We start from the raw sequence: 22,225 nt of genomic DNA, 5'->3' as shown, positions 1-22,225 counted from the left end.
TGCCTTTCCAGGGTTCAGTTGAAGCCTGCTGTCCCCCATCCAGAGCCTCTAGCCTCCAGACACTGTGAAAGAGCAGCCACAGCAAGACCAAATACTATTTATAAGGATCTCCAATCAAATTTGATAATCATTTTGTGTAGTTATTGCTCAAATGGATACCACTTTATGAAGATGAAGTGACTGCACACATGCAAAATCATGCATGTCCAGAACCATTATTTGTCTCTAAGACAATACCAAATTAAAAAGACAGATAAATTGACACGATCAGAACAAGACACAGAAGAAATGAGGCTGCCCATGGTGGAAATGCATAGCTGAATTCCAGCTTCTACTCTCCATTCCAACAATAGACAATCTTCCATATTATCTATAAAGCACAAATGCAGACATAAATCTCACCTGTTTCTTCAAGGCAGTCATGCGGTCTTACATTCATCTTTAGATTTTTCTTTTTTGTAATTCTTGCTGCTAAAGCATTCCGTCTTAGCATTGCATTTTTTCCCAAACAATAAAAAAGCATAATTTTTTTTTTCAAAAACAAACTTAAGTCAACAGAATAAATACTAAATAAATCTTGGGTTTTTTTTTTAACTTCCTTTACATGGTTAGTATTAAGTCAGAATTACTTAATATTTAGGGCCAAATTAATTGCATTTTACATGTAACATGCCCATTTAAAAAAATGCAAAGTAGCATTTTCTGCGCATTTAGCGTTGTTTAATTTTGGCGAAGAAAAAAGCTATTCAGAGTTAATGCTGCATTACCCTGTCTGTGGACTGAGAGTGGTATGGTTCATGAATGATCTCAAACTATTATTGCAGCTTCATTGCAGGGAGTATCTCTATCCTCACACCAATTGCCATAGAGACCAATATAATTATTGAGGGTCTTTTCACATTATTATTGTGTTCTAGATGTTACATTGGCATCAGACATCATGAGGCAGCACCTCCCTGACTTGCATAAAATAAAAAAATATTCTACAATGTCTGAAGAGCTGACTATAAAAACTTGTCAAGATCTACAAAGTTGTGTAGCTGAACAACAGTTAACTATTTAAAAAGCTTGATGTCAGCAGTTCTCATAATAGAATTAATTAACAACTCAACTGAAGTGAGACTTACTTTTCTAATGATTTAGCTGTACATAACAAGATCTGCTTTGACGGAGTGTAAGATCTGCTTGTAGATTCATTTCCACATCCCATGCTACCTTGGTTAAAAATTTTAAAAAAAGATCACTGCAAAAAATGTTAAACATCAGAATAATGATTCTACTAAAATATAATTTTAAACAGTTGCTGTCACTTTTTATTTTTGCTTTGTTGTATTCCATCTTTTCAAGGTTAGGATCAAAGGTTGATTTTGACACAACGATAACGCAAACAGAATACGGACATACTGTAAAATAAATGTAATTAATACATTTTCTAAAATGATAACCAACCTTATATCTCTACAGAGAATGAATATATTATTTCAATAATTCAATTAATGTAAGTTTGTCTCTTAAATTTAAATACCTTAGTTTACAGAGTGACCAACAAAGATATTATTGAGTCAAGTTCAACTCTTGATAACTGTACAAACATATCTACACAGTTTTCTTGGAAACAGTACCGAAATGGTTTGCTACCCCACCTTTTTCTGGAATATTGTTAAATGTCTTATTTTATAGCCCTGGTATTCCAACACGAGTAAATACATTAATATCATATTCATTGTAAAATACTTCCCCATTTAAATATAATCTTTCTAAAATAATTCTGAACTACAATTTAATTATTAAAGTTTTCAACTATAAGTTTTCACTGTAGTAAGTTTTTACAATGTTTACATCATTTATTCATAATAGTTTATGGATAGTTTAGTACATATTTAAATTAGAAATAATCTAGAACTATATAGAAAACATTTCTGGGATTATCTAAAGTAGTTCTCAGACTCTGAAACTCCCATCAAAGGAGTCCATTCTCATTTTAATACCCTTTCTCAGAAGATGAAGCTGTTCATACTGAGAGAAATCCTTGAATTTTAACATTTCAGTTTTACTGAAAGGAATTTTAACTGAGAGTATATCTACTTTTAGTTTCTTCATTTTATTGATGTGCTTTTGATTGATTTTAACATTTTAATCATAAACTTTTATTTTATCTTACGCAGTGCATTGGAAAGTCAGAAATATACTGAATATATAATATACATATATTTGGGGGGGGGATTAAAAATGATTCAATCGTATTTTGATCCATTTAAAAGCTTCTTTTGTGTCTATGAAACATACACTCGGACATACAAACAGAGCATTCCATTTTCATTTTTTTTCATACCAATAGCTGAAAATTGTGATTTTTAAATTTAATTTAGTGGAGTTTTTAAAAATCCATACAATGAATTATATCTCATAGGTTCAAGGAACTGAATGATTGTAGCTGTTAGCTCTAATGGATACACCTGTGTGATGTAGAGCCTACTAAAACTTATTTCCAACACAAGCAGTGTAGACCTCCCACATCAGCACACTCTCTCTTGTGTTATGTATCACGCAGAGGAAATGCTCAGGACCACATTTTGATGTGTTTAATTATGAAGAGTACCACCACCGTGTAATATATTTGCTTGAGGTCAACTGATCTTGGCAAGTGAAAGGAAGCTCTCAGGCAATCTTCTGACAGAACAGCCTTTTATTCCTTGTAGATAAAAAGGAAGCAAAGAGTGTGCGATGCTATGCCTTGTTTGACCCCAGCAAGTTCAACTGTGTGATGCTGCTGTTCGGTTACCTTTGGCAGCCTAGTATGTCTTTCTGCTATTGTAAATTTTTAAAAGGGGGGGGGGGAATGAAGCGATACTGGGAATAATAGGCCACAAGAACTCAAATATTCCACCCCAGGAAAACTGAACTTCAGTGTCTTAGCCACAATCGTGGAAGGAAAATAAGAAAAGCTCTGAATTATTTACTCTGAATGCTTAATTTTGCCCTTATAAATAAAAAGTGCAAAGAAAATTTTAGCACAGGTTTTACGAATAGTGGTGAGAGATCCAATCAAACCAAACCCAATCAAACCAAACCCTAGAATGTTTAACTGCTCCAGGATTATAATCTAGGCATAGTGATAACAAACCATTATACACAGGTGAAATGTAGATACGATAGCACTTAGGGAAATTAATAGAACAGGAGTGGGCGGTCAGATTATGAATATTTTCATCAAAATCAAAGCCAGTGGATGGTTTGGTGGTAGTGGTGAGAACCAAGTGGAGCTTGGATTCTTTACTTTATCAAGAATAAACTAAATGCAATTGAATAGCCCAGTCCTCATTTTTACACTTTATTTACATTTACAATACATCTGCACTGGACCCAAGATTGATGTGGAAAGTTATCCAGTCGCTGGAACCAAATATATATTCTATGAATATTTGAAATCAGCACAGATATATGCTTTCGACAAACTTGTATTAAACTAATTAAGTGCTCCCAAACTTTTTGAGCTAATAGGTGGAGCTTTGAAATTTTGGAAACATATTATATATAGCAAAAGAAAATGGCTGCTATGGGGGCCTTTGTCCAATCACCAATCACCCACTACACACCCCAGAGAGTACACTCCTAACCCCCAGTTTATCCTTAATGTTGTTGTTTTTTATTCTCAGCAGAGTGGTCATAATCTATAAAGCTAGATCTAAAGGGCTTTTTATTGCCTTAGAACTTCTTTGGGATCCATATTCATTCCGAATGTATTCTTGTCAATGTATGTTATTCTAAGGGCACTTTGCTTTGTACCCTGCTTGCTTCCTTTTTGTTTAAAACTAAAACAATTTAAATATTTAAAAAGTAGAAGAGGATGGCGCCTTGGCAGGCAATAAGGGCAGCATCTGTAAGCACCCTGGGATTCACAGGAATCTTGCCGGGAAATTCTAGTATGTATTTTACCTATATAATATACACCAACTATGAATCAATATTAGTTCTTCCAATTGTGATTTCAATCCTATTTGTATTTACTTGAAAGAATGAAATTTATTTCTAAACTATATGCGTACCTATAAAAAATTATGGCATTGGTACCAATCTATCTATTAACAAGGTATGATTTTAAAAATACAAGAACTATACCAGCCGCATAATGGGATTCCTTACCGTGGGACTGTTTGAACTGGTTCAATAACTACTTCCTCTAAAAACATAAACAGAAAGTCATAGTTCATTTGAGGCAGGGTCAATGTATTATTCATAATTCTTCTCCTCTTAAAATAGAAATGACAGAATGATAACAATGTCTGCAATAAATATAAAATATATTTGCTAGACTTTCCTTAACTTCTTTTGAGTGAGGGTTTTTTTCTGTGGCCTCTAAAAGCAGCTGTCATGCGCCCCCTCTTCAAGAACTTTCATTTGATCTGACTATTTTGGATAACTTTACATCTGCTGCCAACGTTCCTTGCTAGGAAACGTTGCAGAGAGAGTGGGTGGCCATGCAACTCCAGCGATTAAAGGAAACAGCTTATTTGAAACCATTGCAAACAAGACCAAAATATAGCATAAAAACTCAACTGGTCCATTTTGGATTACCCAGGGAAAGGCTTTGCAACAGCTTTTGGTATTATCAAATCTTAGACCATTTCAAAGGCACCGAGGAGGGAAGCACAGTTTTTTGCAAGGTCTCTCTTCCTTCCTGAAGGGGCAGGTCCAGTCAAGCAGAGGAGAGAAAGGACAATTCTGCTCAAAGACATCTAAATATGGAATCCCTCATGGTTCTCTCCTCTTCCTACTTCTCTTTAACATCTAACGTCTTCCTATTTCTCTTTTAAAATTTCTCTTCAAGATGATTAGGGGACTGGAGGCTAAAGCATATAAGGAAAGGTTGATGGAATTGGGTATGTCTAGCTTAATGAAGAGAAGGACAAGGGGGGACATGATAGCAGTGTTCCAATATCTCAGGGGCTGCCACAAAGAAGAGGGTGTCAAGCTATTTTCCAAGGCGCCTGAAGGCAGGACAAGAAGCAACGGATGGAAACTAACCAAGGAGAGAAGCAACCTAGAACTAATGAGAAACTTCCTGACAGTGAGAACAATTTATCAGTGGAACAACCTGCCTCCAGAAGCTGTGAATGCTCCAACATTGGAAGTGTTTAAGAAGAGATTGGACAGCCATTTGTCTGAAATAATATAGGGTTTCCTGCCTGAGCAGGTGGTTGGGCTAGATGACCTCCAAGGTCCCTTCCAACTTTATTGTTGTTGTTGTTGTTGACTCTGACTCTGAAAAGGACTGTGCTGTCCCATTCAGGAGTGGCTTGCAATTTTGTCATCCTCCTAGATTACAGCTTTTGTTCAATAAGGAAGTGGCAGCTGTGGCCAAGAAGCAACCATTTCTGAATCCGAAGACTTTGTTCATAGTCAAGATCTACTCACTTCCTGGTTGGATTATTGTAACATGCTGTATGTGGGCTGCCTTTGAAAAAGATTTGGAAGCTACAGCTGGTACAGAATGTGCTGGCTTAGGCAATAATGGGTGTATCTTGGAAACCTAAGTCACCCTGCTCCTTTGAGAAATGCACTGGTTCCCAGTTCCCATTCAGACACAATTCAAGATGGTGGTTCCTATGATGGAATGTAGGAGGCTGGATCATTAGGAGGAAGGGGGTGTGTTCCAGAGCATGGCTTTTCAACCAGTGGTACGGGTACCACCTGTGGTACATTGGCACCTTGCAGGTGGTATGTGACCATCCTAGAAAAGTGGTAGCGGGGGAGGGAAATGAGCTGAACCGGTGGCAGCACCGCACAAGTCTGAGCGAGAGATGACTGGAGCTGCTGGGCTGTCAGGGCTCAGCAGAAGCACCAGGATCAGTGCTGCTTTCCAGCTGATCGGCGCTTCTTCGGAACTGTCAGGGCTCAGTGGAAGCGCCAGGATCAGCGCCAGGCTTCAGATACAGAAGGATCTGGACAGACTTGAACACTGGGCACTAACTAACAAAATGAAATTCAATGGTGAAAAAAGCAAGGTTCTACATTTAGGCAAGAAAAACCAAATGCACAAGTACAGCATAGGTGGCACCATGCTCAATAGCAGTAACTGTGAGAGGGACCTCGGAGTCCTAGTAGACAATCACCTAAATATGAGCCAGAAGTGTGCTGCAGCTGCCAAAAAGGCCAACACAGTGCTAGGCTGCATTAACAGAGGGATAGAATCAAGATCACGTGAAGTATTAATACCACTCTACAATGCCTTGGTAAGGCCACACTTGGAATACTGCATCCAGTTTTGGTAACCACGATGTAAAAAAGATGTTGAGACTCTAGAAAGAGTACAGAGAAGAGCAACAAAGATGATTAGGGGACTGGAGGCTAAAACATATAAGGAACGGTTGCTAGAATTGGGTATGTCTAGTTTAACGAAGAGAAGGACAAGGGGGGACATGATAGCAGTATTCCAATATCTCAGGGGCTGCCATACAGAAGAGGGAATTAAGCTATTTTCCAAAGCACCTGAAGGCAGGACAAGAAGCAACGGGTGGAAACTAATCAAGGAGAGAAGCGACCTAGAACTAAGGAGAAACTTCCTGACAGTGAGAACAATTAATCAGTGGAACAGCTTGCCTCCAGAAACAGTAAATGCTCCAACACTGGAAGTTTTTAAGAAGAGACTGGACAGCCATTTGTCCGAAATAGCGTAGGGTTTCCTGCCCGAGCAGGGGGTTGGACTAGATGACCTCCAAGGTCCCTTCCAACTTTACTACTATTACTATTACTATTACTACCAATCAGCTGGAAAGCAACACTGATCCTGATGCTTCTGCTGAGCCCAGAAGAAGCGCCAATCAGCTGGAAAGCAACACTGATCCTGGTGCTTCTGCTGAGCCCTGAAGAAGCACCAATCAGCTGGAAAGCAACACTGATCCTGGTGCTTCTGCTGAGCCCAGAAGCGCCGATCATCTGGAATGTTGCAGCCTCTCCAGGGTCTTGTCATTTACATTCAGATGCTTGGCAACCGATTCATATTTATGATGGTCACAGTGTCGCAGGGTCATGTGAAGTGACCAAAACCTGCTGCAACCACCCAGCAGACTGGGGGAATAAAACCCAAACACCCTCCCACCCCACCCCCGCTGCCAATCCTCAACAGAAATGCTCACAACAATGAAAACCTCGGACAGGAGGAAGAGTGCCACCAGGTGGGAGGCAGGTGTCTTGCTTGGCTGTGGCTTGAGGGGCACTTTTTTCAGTGCCATTTGTTTGGGTCATCAAGTTTTTGACACCTTGCTAGGCGACTGATGGTACTCAGATATTGCCATATACTAAAAGTGGTACAATGGGTGCAAAGGTTGAAAAGCCCTGTTCCAGAGGAATAAGAGGCAGGTCAGTCCAGATATAATGTATGAGAGAAAGAGGGTGCAGACAGCCTTTCCCTAATAGTTTCTCAAAATGTAAATACATTTTGGTAAATGATAAATGGTAAATACAGATAGTAGAGTGCTTCAGTTTGGCAAGATTTTGTCTATAGTCATGGAACAACAAAGAACTCAGCTAGAAAGAATCGCCATGTATCCTCCTTAGTTTTTGAGCCTGACAGTTGCCACCTTTAATGTAGTGCAGGGATGTCAAACTGCCGGCCTGTGGGCCGGTTTCATCATACCAGAGCCGTGCCCACCCCATTGCCGGCAATGGTGAAAAAGCTCCGATATATCGCGTGACGTCACGTGACATCGCGAGTTTGACATGCCTGATGTAGTGTATGACTCCAGATCTGATTATCGAAGGGGCTGACCTCTCCAATATCCATCTATCTATCCAGTTTGACCGAACAGGGTAAATTATTCAAGGCTTTAGAAATTAGTTTTTTTGATAGCTCCTTCTATACTCAGGAGCTGCCTCCCTGCAGAGAGATACTGAGTTCCATTGTGTCTGGACTTTCTGAAAAGTATCAAGGCCTATTTATTATATCTAGTACAGAAGAAGGGTATACTATGATGGAAGATGGTGTCTAGGAACACAGTTTTAGTATTTTCTGATTCTTAATTTTTCATTTTGATGTTGAACATATACATCAGAGTTCATTTTTCATTTCGTAGTATTATTTATTTTATGATGAGGTTATTGACTGCCTAAAGCCTTTGGGACTGGGCAGCATACAAACAAAATAAGGGTAGTTCTAGACCAGGGGTAGGCAACCTTGGCTCTTTTGTGACTCGTGGACTTCAACTCCCATGAGTCATAAAAGAGCCAAGGTTGCCTATCCCTGTTCTAGACTTATGACCATTAAGTGAGTCAAAAAATTCCGATGCTAAGACAGTTATTGAGTTTTGCCCCATTTTATGATCTTTTTTGCCACCTTTGTTAAGTAAATCATTGCAATTGTTAATAGCACAGTTGTTCAATGAATCTGGCTTCCCCATTGATTTTGCTCATCAGAAGGGTTGCAAAAGGTGATTATATGATCCCAGGACAAGGCAACTGTCATAAATCCATGACAGAATGTAAACCATGCGACTGTGAGGATGCTGCAACAGTCATATGAGTGAAAAATGCTCTAAGTCGCTTTTTTTCAGGGCTGTTGTAGCTTCAAACAGTCACTAAAGAAATGGTTGCAAAGCAAGCTGTTGGAATATTCATGAACAGGAAGAGTCATGTGCTAACTCAGTTAGCCAATGTGAAGAAAGTGCTACTGAGTCTGTGCAAAAAAGAGTATTGAGTTAGGAGCTGGATTTCCAGTCTCAAGGTTTATCTCTGGTCTGTCTCTGTAAGAAGTCTTCAATTAAGCTATGTTGCTGTAAAGAAGAATGGTATTGTAAATATTTTTAGATAAATATAAAGTTATTTTGAATCAGCTAAATGCAATCAACTGTGAGAGCTTCTGATTTATTTTTTCACCAATAGAGAAATTAAAATTCTCTAACAGGTTATGGGCCCAGAGCTTACTAAGGACTGCATTGTAATTTAAAGCTGGAAGAAATTTCCTGTGTTTAGAAAGTATAAGAACAAGGCAGAATTAGCAGAATGGCTGCAATGGAATTTAAAGAAAGCTGTGTGCCTCATTTGGGCCAGAAAAATTACATTGTGTGGGCTGTAAAAATGGAATGTTTGCTGAAAGCAAAAGAGCTGTGGTATATTGTTGAAAATCCACGACAAGTGTTTGCAGCAGCAGATCAGAAAAGCCATGATCAAGCTATGGCTTATCTTATCTTGAATTTAGATGATGACCAATTTCCAAATGTTGCAAATTTAAAGACTGCAAAGGAGATTTGGTTGAAATTGAGAGCTGTGCACCTGAATGTTTCTGCATGCAATATAGTGCAATTGTCAAGAAAACTTTACAGGGCCTGTTTGCAATCAGGTGAATCTGTGGAACAGCATTTAAATAAAATACAAAGTTTATTTTTGGACTTAGAACAACATGGGATTAAATTCCCTGAGTCCCAGAAGGTTTTATTGGTGTTGAACAGTTTAGATAAAACCTGGGACACAGTTTCTGCCATATTTGAGTGTAAAGAAGAGCAAGACTTAAAGTTTGAGGCTTTAAAGGCATGTTTGCTTAATGAAGAAGAAAAACACCATTTTAGAAGCAGCCACGAGGAGAAATTCCTGAGGAGGGGGTCCAGACTGCAAGTCTCCAGAGGAGAAGAAACAAGCAGATCAGACCTGGACCAAATTGCAACAAAGGAGAGATTTTGCAAGCAGAGAGCTGCTCGGCGGGAAAAGACTTGCTACATTTGTGGAGCAAACAACCATCTGCAAAGGAACTGTTTGCAGAGGAACAATTTGCAGAAAAAGACATTTGTGCAAGGAAAAAGGACTGTTTTGCAAAAGGAACATTTTGGTGTTGCAAAAGTTTGCAATAATAACAACAGAGACAAGTGGCTAATTGATAGTGGGGCAAGTCAAACAATTGTTAATGACTCTGAATTATTTTGCAGGTTTGTTCCAGTAGCACAAGAAGCTGTGGCTTTGGCAAATGGCCAGAAAGCAAAAGTCAGTGGAAAAGGCGATGTAAAAATTCCATATTTGGAATCAAAGTTTACCAATGTGCTTTGTGTACCTGAGATGGAACATAATTTGTTAAGTGTGTCTAATTTAGACAAACAAGGTTTTGAGGTCATTTTTGTAAATGGGAAATGTCTCATCAAAAGGAATGGGAATATTTGTGCAGAAGGCATAAAGGAAGGTAATCTATATGTATTGCATGGACAAAAGGTTCAATGTTCCCATATATTTAAGAGTGTTGCAGAGCATGATTCATGTGTTCATCTTCTACATAGAAGACTTGGCCATGCAAGCTTTAAAGTTTTGCAGCAAATGCAAGATTTTGCAGAAGGGCTAAATTTGAAGGGATACAAAACATATTTGGACTGTGCAGTATGCAAAGCATCAAAGTCAAAGGCATTCCCAGTTAGTAAATGTAGCACAAGACAAACAAAAAGAGTTCTAGAGCTGGTCCATGCAGATCTGGTGGGACCTATGCAAGCCAGTTTGGGAGGAGCAAAATATGCACTGGTAATTGTTGATGATTATAGCAGGTATTCGTTTTGCTACTTGCTTAGAGCAAAGACAGAGGTGCTACAACAATTCAAACAGTGGGTAAGTTTTGTAGAGAGAAGGTACAGACAACAAGTGTGTCAGTTGCAAACTGACAGAGGTACTGAATTTATGTCAACTAAATTCCAACAATGGTTGGGGCAGTTGGGGATAAGACACAGACGTACAAATCCTTACACAGCAGCAGAGAATGGTGTAGCTGAAAGAAGGAATGGTGTTTTGCAAACAATGAAAGATTCATTATTGGAGGATTCTGGTTTGAGCAGGTCATATTGGGGAGAAGCCATATTGACTGCTAATTATATAGTTAACAGGCTGTGGAGTTCCTCCATTAATAATACTCCATATGCCATTCTATATGGGAGAAAGCCATCACTGGCACATTTGAGAATTTTTGCAAGTACTGCATGGGTACATATTCCAAAAGCAATTAGACGAAAGGGGCAGCAAAAGGCAAGAAAGCTCAGGTTTGTGGGCTATGAGCCAGGGTCAAAAGGATATCGCTTTATTGATGGAAGTAAGAGAATTATAATTTCAAGGTCTGCTAATTTTGCAGAACAAAATTGGGACAGAATTAATGCAAATTCTGGATATGTCTCACTTAATGACGGTGATCTGTTTAGTGACAATAATTCATCTAATGATAAAAAAATGATGATTGAAGATGTCCATGTTCAGGGAGGAGATGCTGAACAAGACATGAAGCCAGAAAGACTTGAGACATAGGAGCAGTTAATACCACGTAGGTCAGAGCGGTGTAATAAAGGAATTCCGCCTGACAGGTATTCTGCCAGCAAGGTAAAGGTTTGCAATGTGTGGGATGAGCCAAGAAGTTATAAAGAGGTGTTGGCATTACCAAAAGCTGAACAAGAAAAATGGAAGGAGGCCATGGATAAAGAGATGAAATCCATGAGAGACCATGAAGTATTTAAATCAGTGATTTTGCCACAGGGAACCAAAGCTGTGGGTTGTAAATGGGTATATAAGAAAAAGGTATTGCCAAATAATGATATACAGAATAAGGCCAGGTTAGTGGCACAAGGTTTTTCACAAATTAAGAATGTATTAAGTCAATAGGTCTGATGTCTCTTCCTGTCATGAAGGGAGGAGTGTTGGAATATTCATGAACAGGAAGAGTCATGTGCTAACTCAGTTAGCCAATGTGAAGAAAGTGCTACTGAGTCTGTGCAAAAAAGAGTATTGAGTTAGGAGCTGGATTTCCAGTCTCAAGGTTTATCTCTGGTCTGTCTCTGTAAGAAGTCTTCAATTAAGCTATGTTGCTGTAAAGAACAATGGTATTGTAAATATTTTTATATAAATATAAAGTTATTTGAATCAGCTAAATGCAGTCAACTGTGAGAGCTTCTGATTTATTTTTTCACCAATAGAGAAATTAAAATTCTCTAACACAAGCACTACCTGTAAATACATAAATCCGGCTTTACTGTATTTCTCAATCATATATGAGATCAGATGTCCACAGAATTAAGGGCTTTTTTAAAAAATTGCATTAAAAATCTTCCCATCTTTGCATCAGAGCAAAATAATATTGGCATAAAAATGCACTGTCCCTATTCCCAATCCCTATCCTGCCTCTATTGTTTCTGTTCCAGGTCTGTGCTCAATGGTATTGCCCTGAGAAATCAGCAGGACACCCATGCTAAGCCATTCAGTTGATTTTCTCTCTAGTTCTTCCATTTTCAACCAACAGGAATTACATCCACCTGTCAGGGTTATGCAGTACTATTGGAAAGTTGATTTCAGAGCTCCATCTGGGCTTCTCTGGTCTGGTTTATTTGCTCTCTGCAGCTTCCATTTGGGCATCTCCCAATTTTTTCTGAATGTGAAATAAAGAAATCTACAGGGCAGAAGTAGCTCTAGGAAAGCAAAGACGTCGATATAGTGCAGTTAACTAGGCCCTATACAGAAGGATAATTAAAACAGAGCAATTTCTGAGCAATCCCCCTTTTTACTTCATGGAAAAAGTGAAAAACTAATTGAAACTGACAAATAGAGGGAAACTTGCGCGCGCGCACACACACACACACACACACACACACACACACACAAACCTATAAAAACCCAGGTCTGAACACTGCAATGAGGGAAAATGGGACTGTTGCATTTAAAGGTAAAAACACATTTTACAAATCGTTAAAGTAAATCAGCCCAAATATCCTTTTCTTTTTTCTGAATAAAATAGTGGAGTTCTCCTCTCAAGTCTGGACAATATTTGGTATCAGTAATCTAGAGGGGGTGGGGAGGTGATAGGTACAAAACAAACTTAAGAAACAATGCCTTTATGGAGAGAGCAAACACTTGGACAGAAATGGCTGACTAGTGTTTTGAAGGGAGTGAGGAAGTGTGCATACTCCTTTTAACACTCCCTCTGTCCACGCTGATAACAAGTCAGTTAAATATCTACAAAGATGACTGTGACAAAGTATTACAGTCTTTTACACCTTGAAGCTATAATAGGATTAAGCAGAAGAAGCCTAATCCAGTATACTTAACAATGACTTAAACCCGATTCATTCAAGAGCTGGATACGTGATGAGGGCATGTCCAGAGGCCAAGGGGGGGAAATGGCGCATGATTTTTAAAATGTTACTAGGGACATGGCCCCATGGCATTCAGTTATGATATCATGAACTATTTACCTTCTGGACCAAACACATGCAATCTTCCATTATGTTTATTCTTTTGTCCCTGCAATACAGACAAGGTAAGAATGGCTATTATACTTGGTCTTTAAATTCTTCACCATGAGTGCTCTTAGTAGAATAACTTAAAAAAAAAGAGATGACAACACAGTACAGAACCGTAGTGGTGAACTATGGCACGCGTGCCACAGGTGGCATGCAGAGCCCTCTCTGTGGGCACACGTGCCATCGCCCCAGTCCTAGGCCTTCAGCTGGGTTTTATAAAACCTTTTCGCTTTAGGCCTCCGCCGCCGTGTGCAAAAAAACCCCCTGGTTCAATCAATTTCAACTTCTTGCAGGAAAAAAAAAAGAACTCGCAAAGTTGGAATTGATTGATTGAACTTTTTAGTCCCACCCAGTCTGCCATTACCACTGTGGCCACACCCATCCAATAGGCCACGCCCACCCAGCACCCGACGATACGTAAGTGGGTTTTGGGTTGCAGTTTGGGCACTCAGTCTCTAAAAGGTTCACCATCACTGGTATAGAATGTGACTCTTAATTACAGTTATGTATATTCAATGGATTAAAACTGATGTTTCTTATTAAAGCTGTTAAATACCAGCATGCACATTCCTTTTAAAGATAAACTTATAGCAAAATCCAGATAAATATTTTTACCTTCATTGCATCTGTCCTTCCTAAACCATTATGCCTAATATAAGATAAAATAATTTATGTAATAAGTATATGCAAAATAGGATAGGAAAACACAAGCAATGCTTCAAAATAAACTTGCACCCCACAACAGCTCTCTCATTTTCCGGGGACCACTAAATCTTGAAGTGGTTCACATTATCATGCTACAATATAGTTTTCTTAAGCATTTTTTTAAAAAAAAATCGTAACTGACAGTTCATGCAATTCATCTTCCCATAAACCACAGTTTATATATCACAAAGGTTAGGTTCATAGAACACAGCATGCCAAAACATATTCCAAGCAATTATATTATGGCTTAGTGTATGTTTACAAATCCAGTTTTGGGGTAATAGTTAAGGCACCAGGGTAGAAACCCGGAGATTGTGAGTTCTAGTCCCATGCTAGACACAAAGCCATATGGGTGCCTGTCACTCTCTATCAGGCAAAGAGAACTGCAGCAACTTGCCCAGGCAATCCCCAGGAGTCAAGACTGACTCAAAGGTACAATATAATAATATACAAATGGAAGGTGTTTCAGTGATCTTCAGTTCAGGTGCTACATCATTCAGAAGAAGCGTTGCCAGTAATCCTTATGGAAGCAGATACATACTTCCTGACAATATTCCTGACACACAAAGAAACCATAACACAGTATGTAAGCACCAAAAAAATATCTACCTACTACTTAATCACAATTTCAATCACTGCTAAGTGACAGCATATACATTAGTAATCAGCCTGGAGCTCTGGTAAGATATCAGACTGCTCCTGCAAGAATAGGAATGCTCTCTGGTTTAATCTTCCTCTGAAAATTACCAGGTACAGTTTAGTTAGTAAAATGATTACAGGTTCCCAGCCCAAAATTATTTGGTGGCTCTCCTATTTTCACTACCAGACCGTCATCTCAGCACATCCTTTTTGTCCTTCCCGTGAAAGCTCTACCTTAAGATTATTGTGTCACACTGCACCTCTCCATTCCATCTATTTATGGAAAGCAGTTCTAATGTCTGACCAGCCTCTTATGTCTGACCTTTGATGAATTCCCAACTTCCTGATTCCTTTCCCAAGATGAGTTGAAGCCACTTAGCACCACAAGTCTGGGGATCTCCACCACTAACCCAGCAATGAGGTCAAACAGATTGGGCAGGGATGCTGCTCTATAGGAGGAAGGGGTGGTATGGCAACAACAGCAAAAGCAACAGCTGTCTCTTGCCCTTATAGCCCCACTTTAGAAACAAAGCCTAGTTTAACTCAGTTAATCTGCAGAATAGTGTCTCTGGTTGCTGTGAGATTCTCTCACGTCTTAACTGCCATCCCCATTCCCACCAATTTACTGATGGGAACATTTCAAACCCTCTTCCTTGTTCATTCCGGACTCAGTTAATTCATGCCAGGTAAAAGGACCCAACTTGTTTATGGCTTTAAAGATCATAACCAATACTTAAATTTTCACTCTAGGCTAGTAGAAGCTAATACAGACAGTTTAATACCATCCTCTTGTGACCCCTAAGCCTTGGATCTAGCCACAGCATTTTGCATCAATTTCAAAAGATATTTTTCAAGAATACCTCCACATAAAATATGCTGTAGTAGGCAAGACAGAATGTAGTCAAGGGAAAAAACGTTAAGCATGAAAAAAATCAGAAAGGAATGGATGTCTGCAATTATGCAAATACATTCGTTGCTGCAGTCACCACCTCTGAATCTAGCAACAGCAGAGATTCATAGGAGATTCTTCCTTATCCGGGCCATTATTTAAATTAGGCATTAGTGTACTGATTGCTTCTTTGGAATTAGTTAGGAGGAATCAGTGGACCTGGGTGTTATCAGCATACTTCTAAAGCTCCAAATGACTTGTGGTTTTAGGTACATTTTAAAGAGTTGGGGACCATCAGTCAGTAGCCATAGTACTGCATAGTAATCTCCCAGAACTATCTTCTGGACATGTCCAAAGAATAGAACCAGAATCATTGCAAACACAGTATTCTGCAAAGAACTGTTCCTAGCTCTAGGTCCAAGCCCACCAGATCACCCAGAGGGATACAATGGTTAGACTACCAAAATATCCAATAAACTATCATCCATCAAGATCAAATATTTCAGCTGACATATGACCAACTATCCTATGTCAGCTGAAACTCAGATTGTCTTGCCTAATCAATATAATTAAAATCATCTGGTACTGAAAAGAAACTTTTTCAATCAGAAACATTTTCATTCAACCTTACTCAGATATATAATATTTGAGACTGGCCTATATTACAGAGATCTCCTGGCTTAAGGGAGGACTTTTTTTTTTTAAAAAAAAAGTTCTTATCACAACTTCTTTTAAACAGGTAGGAAAGCACTAAAAATCTTCCATAACTATCTGGGACATGAGAGATTTTATCAATCAAAATGGACGAGAGTTAGACAGAGCTTCTGATCAGAAAACCAAACTCCTATAGACTATGGATCTACTGTCTGTCTGTCTGTCCGTCTGTCCTGCTACATCCAAAGCAGTTTGCCAGGCAGAGCTGGGAAAAATTAACTCCCTCTTTTTCTTTTGGCCAGATCTTTGTAATGACAAAGCAGGATGAACTTCTAGAGAACAGATGTTTCCCTAATAATTGACTTGGCATGTAAACATTTAATTTAGAAGGCCCACCTTTCCAATCACATTGATTCCTTTAGTTAGACTCCGGTCTAAAAAAAATAGGCAGGCCAAACAGCAGTATGTTTTCTTTGTAATACGTATTGGTAGATTGTAGCATTCAATCATTATCTACCCCTGCTGGCTATTATCCCAAAATTTACTTGCAGGGTATACTCTGTTCCCCGTTATATTTATATCATTATATTAGCAATGTAATTCCCCCACATCCTCTCTTAAATACCTCAGGACCTATTTTTCACATATGAACGGAGAAAGATTATAGTAACTCCCAGAGTATATACTTTCAAAAATTACACATCATTCTAAGTGTCAAATGGATAATTTTATATGCATTCTAAAATTATTGTAGTGTCTACTCAGTTAAATTTGAATGTGTAGTACTGTACTAGTTTCATTTCCAATTTTACAGAGTGTCCATAAAATTGCCAGTAACTAATTTCAACCCACTCCTCCTTTCTCCAGGATGAGAATAAATTTCCAGACAACTCAGAAACCTGCACACTGTTTACAATATTTTGAGTGGCCTTATAAGCCATTGTTCTAACTGTAAACGTTTCCTATACATAAAACAGATACTTTTTGCTTGCTTAATTTTTAAGAAAAACAGCTTTGGGACAGAGTAATCAAATGAAAATAGAAAGGGGGAGGTGATGAAGCACTTCCTCCAGTTTCTTTACCAAAGCTGCATTTTCTTTTGAAGAGTTTTGTGGAAGGAAGTGAGAAGAGGCTGTTGCATCATCTGTGTGCAAGGTACAGTTAGGTTCTTAGTCTGCAGCTATTCTTCCATTTAAGCCCCATTTATTTGGTCAAATTTAATTCCAAATAAGGATTATTAGTTAAAAATTATTAGTATTTTATCAGGAAGAGAAACCTGAGGAGAGCAAAAGATCTTCCATTTTCAAAATGCTTAAACTCCCCCAGAGCAAAATTTTCTTTCTTCCTTACCTTGACAAAGGCAAACGAGTTTCTAAGATAAACCCATCTTAAAAAAAAGAAAGAAAAATATTATGTATACTCAATCAATGCCTTCAAACCTCACCTGCTTTAGCGTATTAAGGTCAATAACACACAATAAAAGACTGATAAAGTTTTCAAGACACATATAAAATAAAATTTGAAAAAATAGTAATCATGTAAGTAATAAATATAAGTGGATAACGTGATTCATACAAAATAAAGGTGATGACTTGTAAATATTTGGGGAGCAGGAAGGTGTGTTAGGGCTACCGGATCAGGAGTGTAAAAATTAGGATGATCACAAACAATTAGACTTTTCTTTTTCTCTGCACCAATCTAAAGGTTATTTGGTTTTTTGCATCTCAGATATAGTTTTAGCAATACTGAACTGATAAAGTTAAAGAAAAATTACAAATAAAAAGAAACACATCTGAGAAAGAACCATGCTCAGTGCCTTTTAGCAATGTTGAGGAATAAGTGAAAAAAACTGGAACAAGTAGTAGTGAGGACAATAAGTATGCCAGAAATGGGCTTTAGGTCAGGAGAATGTATATTATGAGTTCTCTCCTTTGCTATACTTTTCTTCAGAAGCTACTTTTATCTGCTTTATAGTAACCTCTAAGTGTAAACTCTTTAGCAATAAACAACAAACTGGAGCATGTTCTGGAAGAGTGTGCAAGAAAAAATCTTTTTTTTTAAACTTCTCTGCCTTTGTAAATCAAAAGAGTCTAAATATTTATATACATTTATATAAACTATATAAAATAGTTTCTTTATAAAATCATATTGCACATTTTACCAATTTCAATGTGTATTAATAGATACTGTATAAATATTTAGAGCCTAAATACACACATATACACATACATTCCTGATAAAGGTTGAGAATATATATATATATTTTTATACAAAAAGTTAACAAAATAGGCTTTTACCAACCAAGGTAATGGTTTCTCACTTGTACTGAATGCAACAGATATTCAGAAAATACAGTTATCACCAATACCATCATTTTAATTAGAAAAAAAATTATCCTCTCAATATCCTAATACAGGGACTTATGGGATCAAAAAAGTCCTCAATCACACTATTACTATCACCATCTTGACTTTTGTGCAGTGGCCCTGATGGAGCACAACCTGCTCTGTATACAGAAAGAAGATCTCAGATCCAGTGCCTAGCATCTCTTGGATATGGTAAAGAAAAACTCTGAGTCCTTAAAGAGACTTTGTAAAAAGAAAAAAAAATCAGACACGCTATTAGGAAAAGCAATCCATATCAAAGCAAAACCTTTCTTACAGTATGTAAGCTTTTGAGTTTTCAGTATCTCTTCATCAGGCAACATGACTAAAAATCCAGAAAAAGGAGGGGGAGGAATGGGGTTGATGCTCGAGTCATATTTGTTACAAATTATAGTCTTAAATAATACAATGGCATCTCCAAGCATGCTCATTAAGTCTAATTGTGTATGGAAATTCTATTTAGTTGTACCGGGAATCTCTTAAAGCTATAGTGATTTCTAAACTATTGTCTATGGACTACAGTTTGGCTGATGGGGGCCCACCAGATACTCTGTCACAGCCTCCCAATGTTCACTGGCCAGAGTCTGTTTACACTTCTGCCAGCCATTGGGTTTGTGCCCCATCAGACCTTAACCATTCTGTGCCTCAATCTCTGCCTTACTGCATTCATTGCTGACTGACTGGTCAGACTAGAGCATGGGTGTCAAACTCGCCACGTCATGTGACGTGTCACGACATATCATGACTTTTTGCATTGCCAGTAATGGGGTGGGCATGGCTTCGGTATGATGAAACCGACCCACGGGCCGGGAGTTTGACACCCCTGGAGAGTCTTTTTTCTATAACAGCCCTGCTCTCTACCTTCCCTGTTAATCAGCTGGCCAGAGTCTGCTGCCCTCTGAGCGCCCACTTCCACACATTCACTGAAGGTCAGGTAGCCAGAGCCAAGCCAAGTCCTGCCTCAACCCCAACTTCCCTGCATTCGATACCAGTCAACTGATTCACAAAAGCCATGGCTGACAACTGATATACTGAAGTATACAAGTAACAAATATATGATGTTGGTGAGAAATGTTTGTTTAGTGATCTGTGAGTGTAGAAAGTTTGAGACACACAGTGCTAGAAAAAAGAAAAAAGCAAATAATTATGGTTGTCCTTCATTTCTGGAAATAAACATCTGTTATATGGTAGTCAAAAAGTCATTCCATCTTTTCTGAAATGTGGTATTGATCTACAGTACTGTATAAGGCAGCTTGCATATGCCCAATATCCTAATTCCAATTTTTTTTCTTAATTTTTTGCCTTGTGGACTTTAAGCAATATATTCATATCGTATCTACTTTAGAAACCAAAAAAAGTATAATTCTTTCTCACAATTTCTATTATAAACATCTAACATCATCCTGGTAGATAAAAGTTGGGAAATTGCATATAAAATATTGGCTAAATTCCATTTTTAGATGGAGAAATTTAGGAGGTCTCTGTGATTTAAGCCACAACACAGGATGTGAGGCTCTTGTCTAAGAGAAGGAGGAGGAAGAGAATTAAACATTTGCTTTCCACATGTTTGCTCTGAACAGCACTACTACACAGAGACAAAAATGTCAACTTTACAATTTACAGGTTAACAAAGTTGCACATCTGTCAATAATTTTTCTTATAGTACAATCTTATGCAAGCTTACTCAGAAGTAAGAATGACTTAGTTCAACCTATATATTCTTCAGAATGGGATTGAATTTAAGCATTTATATTTTTGATATAAAAACTAAAATGTAAGGACATCCAAGAAAATATTACGATGCAAAATATAATTTTAAATAAATACCTTCAGGAGCAATCACTTCCATCATTCCAGAAACCTGAATAAGTGTAAAAGAAAAATCCAAATATTTCTAAGAAGTCATTTCTGAAAACAAGTTTCATATGGGTATAATTTAGGAAACCTGGTCTGTACCAGTGGATTGTTGCTACAATGTCTGACAATATTTGAAAGAGGGGGATACAGAGTCCTTCTCCATTACTACTACCATTTCTTTCTTCCATGACTATAATCTCGTTCTACTACAACTTTTTTCTTGATGCTATATTGTTCCATTAATACGGAATATATTTACTTTGATTAAATATACTTTTCTTTTAATGCTTTATTATTAATAAAATACATATATGTAAAAACCAGTCATCTTACATGCATTCAAAATATTACTTAATATTCCTATTCACAGTATTCATTATAAGCACCTGGCATTAAATATACACATACACATTTAAAAAGTATATTATAATAAGACCAACTTTTGCGAAAAACAAAAACCCCTCTTACTCTTTGCAAGCCTGAAAGTCTCTCTTCTATCTACCTTCTTTTACACTATATGTCTGTGAGATATATGTTGTTTTTTCAATTTTTATAAACCACAAAGCACACTGTAGAAGCTAGATTTTTGGTAATTTAATTCAAATGAACTAAGTATAGTAAAATGATGGTGTATTATCGTTTGTATCCTAAACTGCAATGAGGCTAATGCAGACATGTCAAACACAAGGCCCGGGGGCCGGATGCGGCCCGACAAAGTGGTTTCATGTGCCCTGTGAAGCCATCCTGGAAACAATGAGGGAACGGGACCCGCTGCCTTGGCCCTGGCCCAGGCCGGCCAGGAGCCAACGTACAATTTTGTGGTGGCCATCTATGCTGAAATGCATTCAGTCTTAGCTCCATAAGGCCGTCCAGAAATAGCGAGGAACCAGCCCCTGCCGCGTTGGCCCCACCCCCTGGGTACATGCTGGGGAGGTGTCACCCTTCGTGAGGAATGAAGAAATGCACCATGCCTTGGCACTTGCTCCGATCCCACCTCCTTCTGCTAGAGACCCTCAGATCTGTCCCACTCCTGCCCAGGTCCCCACAGGCACCCTTGACGCAAACAATGTAGAGCTGGCCATGCCCACCCAGTAGGCCACACCCACTCCATCCACATTCACCCAGTAGGCCAAACCCACCCTGGCCACACCCACCCAGCCCCCTGAAGGCAACCACAATGCTGATGTGGCCCTCAATGAAATTGAGTTTGACACCCCTGGGCTAATGTAATCAAAGGGGAAGACTGAGATTGACGTTGCTTTATTGTGCTGTTGTAAACTTTAAGTAGGGCCAATAGAAAGTCCCTAAACAATAATTGCTTTTGCAAATATTGTAAAAAGCTTACTAAACCAGGTAACTAAGATGCAACTTATTTTTGGATACAGCATTGCTGATTTGTAGTTTGTAAATATAAATTATGCAGCTTTAATTTAGCCTTAATTATTATGACACAAAATGTGTCAACTAAACTGCTATAGAAAAGAAATCATTTTAGTGAATACAGGATCTCCAGAATTAAAGGGTAAGAAAAGATCATTCTAGAATCAACCTACTATCACAATACTCAAATATGTTGGATATTCTTCAGCAAGTCACCCTCCAATCTTGCATTCAGAGTTGAAACATTCCCATTAATAGTTATTATATGACCTTCTCTATATAATTGTTGTATCAATTATCTATAGACTAGTTGTAACCTTCATCTCTTGGGACCAGATAATCAGATTTACATAAATATAATTTTGTGTATAATTATGTATCATACGTGCAACTGCTATCTCTGCAGAACACCAAAACTTCTGCAAATCACTGTATTCATAATCTGAAATTCATTTATACCAGTAAACTGCATTTAG

The 22,225-nt window shown here is 38.2% G+C and overlaps 1 protein-coding gene across 5 annotated transcripts in view; it reads right to left on the bottom strand.

Moving 5' to 3' along the window:
* Positions 1 to 22,225, bottom strand: part of ERICH2 (glutamate rich 2) — a 31,902-nt gene that overhangs the window by 8,507 nt on the left and 1,170 nt on the right. For 2 of the 5 annotated variants that reach the window (XM_039361811.1, XM_039361813.1), the window contains 7 exons: positions 20,340 to 20,373; positions 17,479 to 17,515; positions 13,857 to 13,890; positions 13,194 to 13,242; positions 4,144 to 4,180; positions 1,128 to 1,211; positions 403 to 485 (listed from right to left, as the gene is read on the bottom strand). In XM_039361811.1, the coding sequence (XP_039217745.1) occupies positions 403 to 485; positions 1,128 to 1,211; positions 4,144 to 4,180; positions 13,194 to 13,242; positions 13,857 to 13,890; positions 17,479 to 17,515; positions 20,340 to 20,373 (358 nt within the window). Of the gene's footprint in view, positions 1 to 402; positions 486 to 1,127; positions 1,216 to 4,143; positions 4,181 to 13,193; positions 13,243 to 13,856; positions 13,891 to 17,478; positions 17,516 to 20,339; positions 20,374 to 22,225 lie in introns of all 5 variants that reach the window. The other 3 variants (XM_039361815.1, XM_039361812.1, XM_039361814.1) reach the window with 3 other exon arrangements.

This window comes from Crotalus tigris, unplaced genomic scaffold, assembly GCF_016545835.1.
Source record: "Crotalus tigris isolate CLP2741 ecotype Arizona unplaced genomic scaffold, ASM1654583v1 scf7180000019363.1367679, whole genome shotgun sequence".
Classification (NCBI taxonomy): Eukaryota; Metazoa; Chordata; class Lepidosauria; order Squamata; family Viperidae; genus Crotalus; species Crotalus tigris.
The sequence above is the reverse complement of the archived record's forward strand: the minus strand, read 5'-3'. Positions and strand labels throughout refer to the sequence as shown.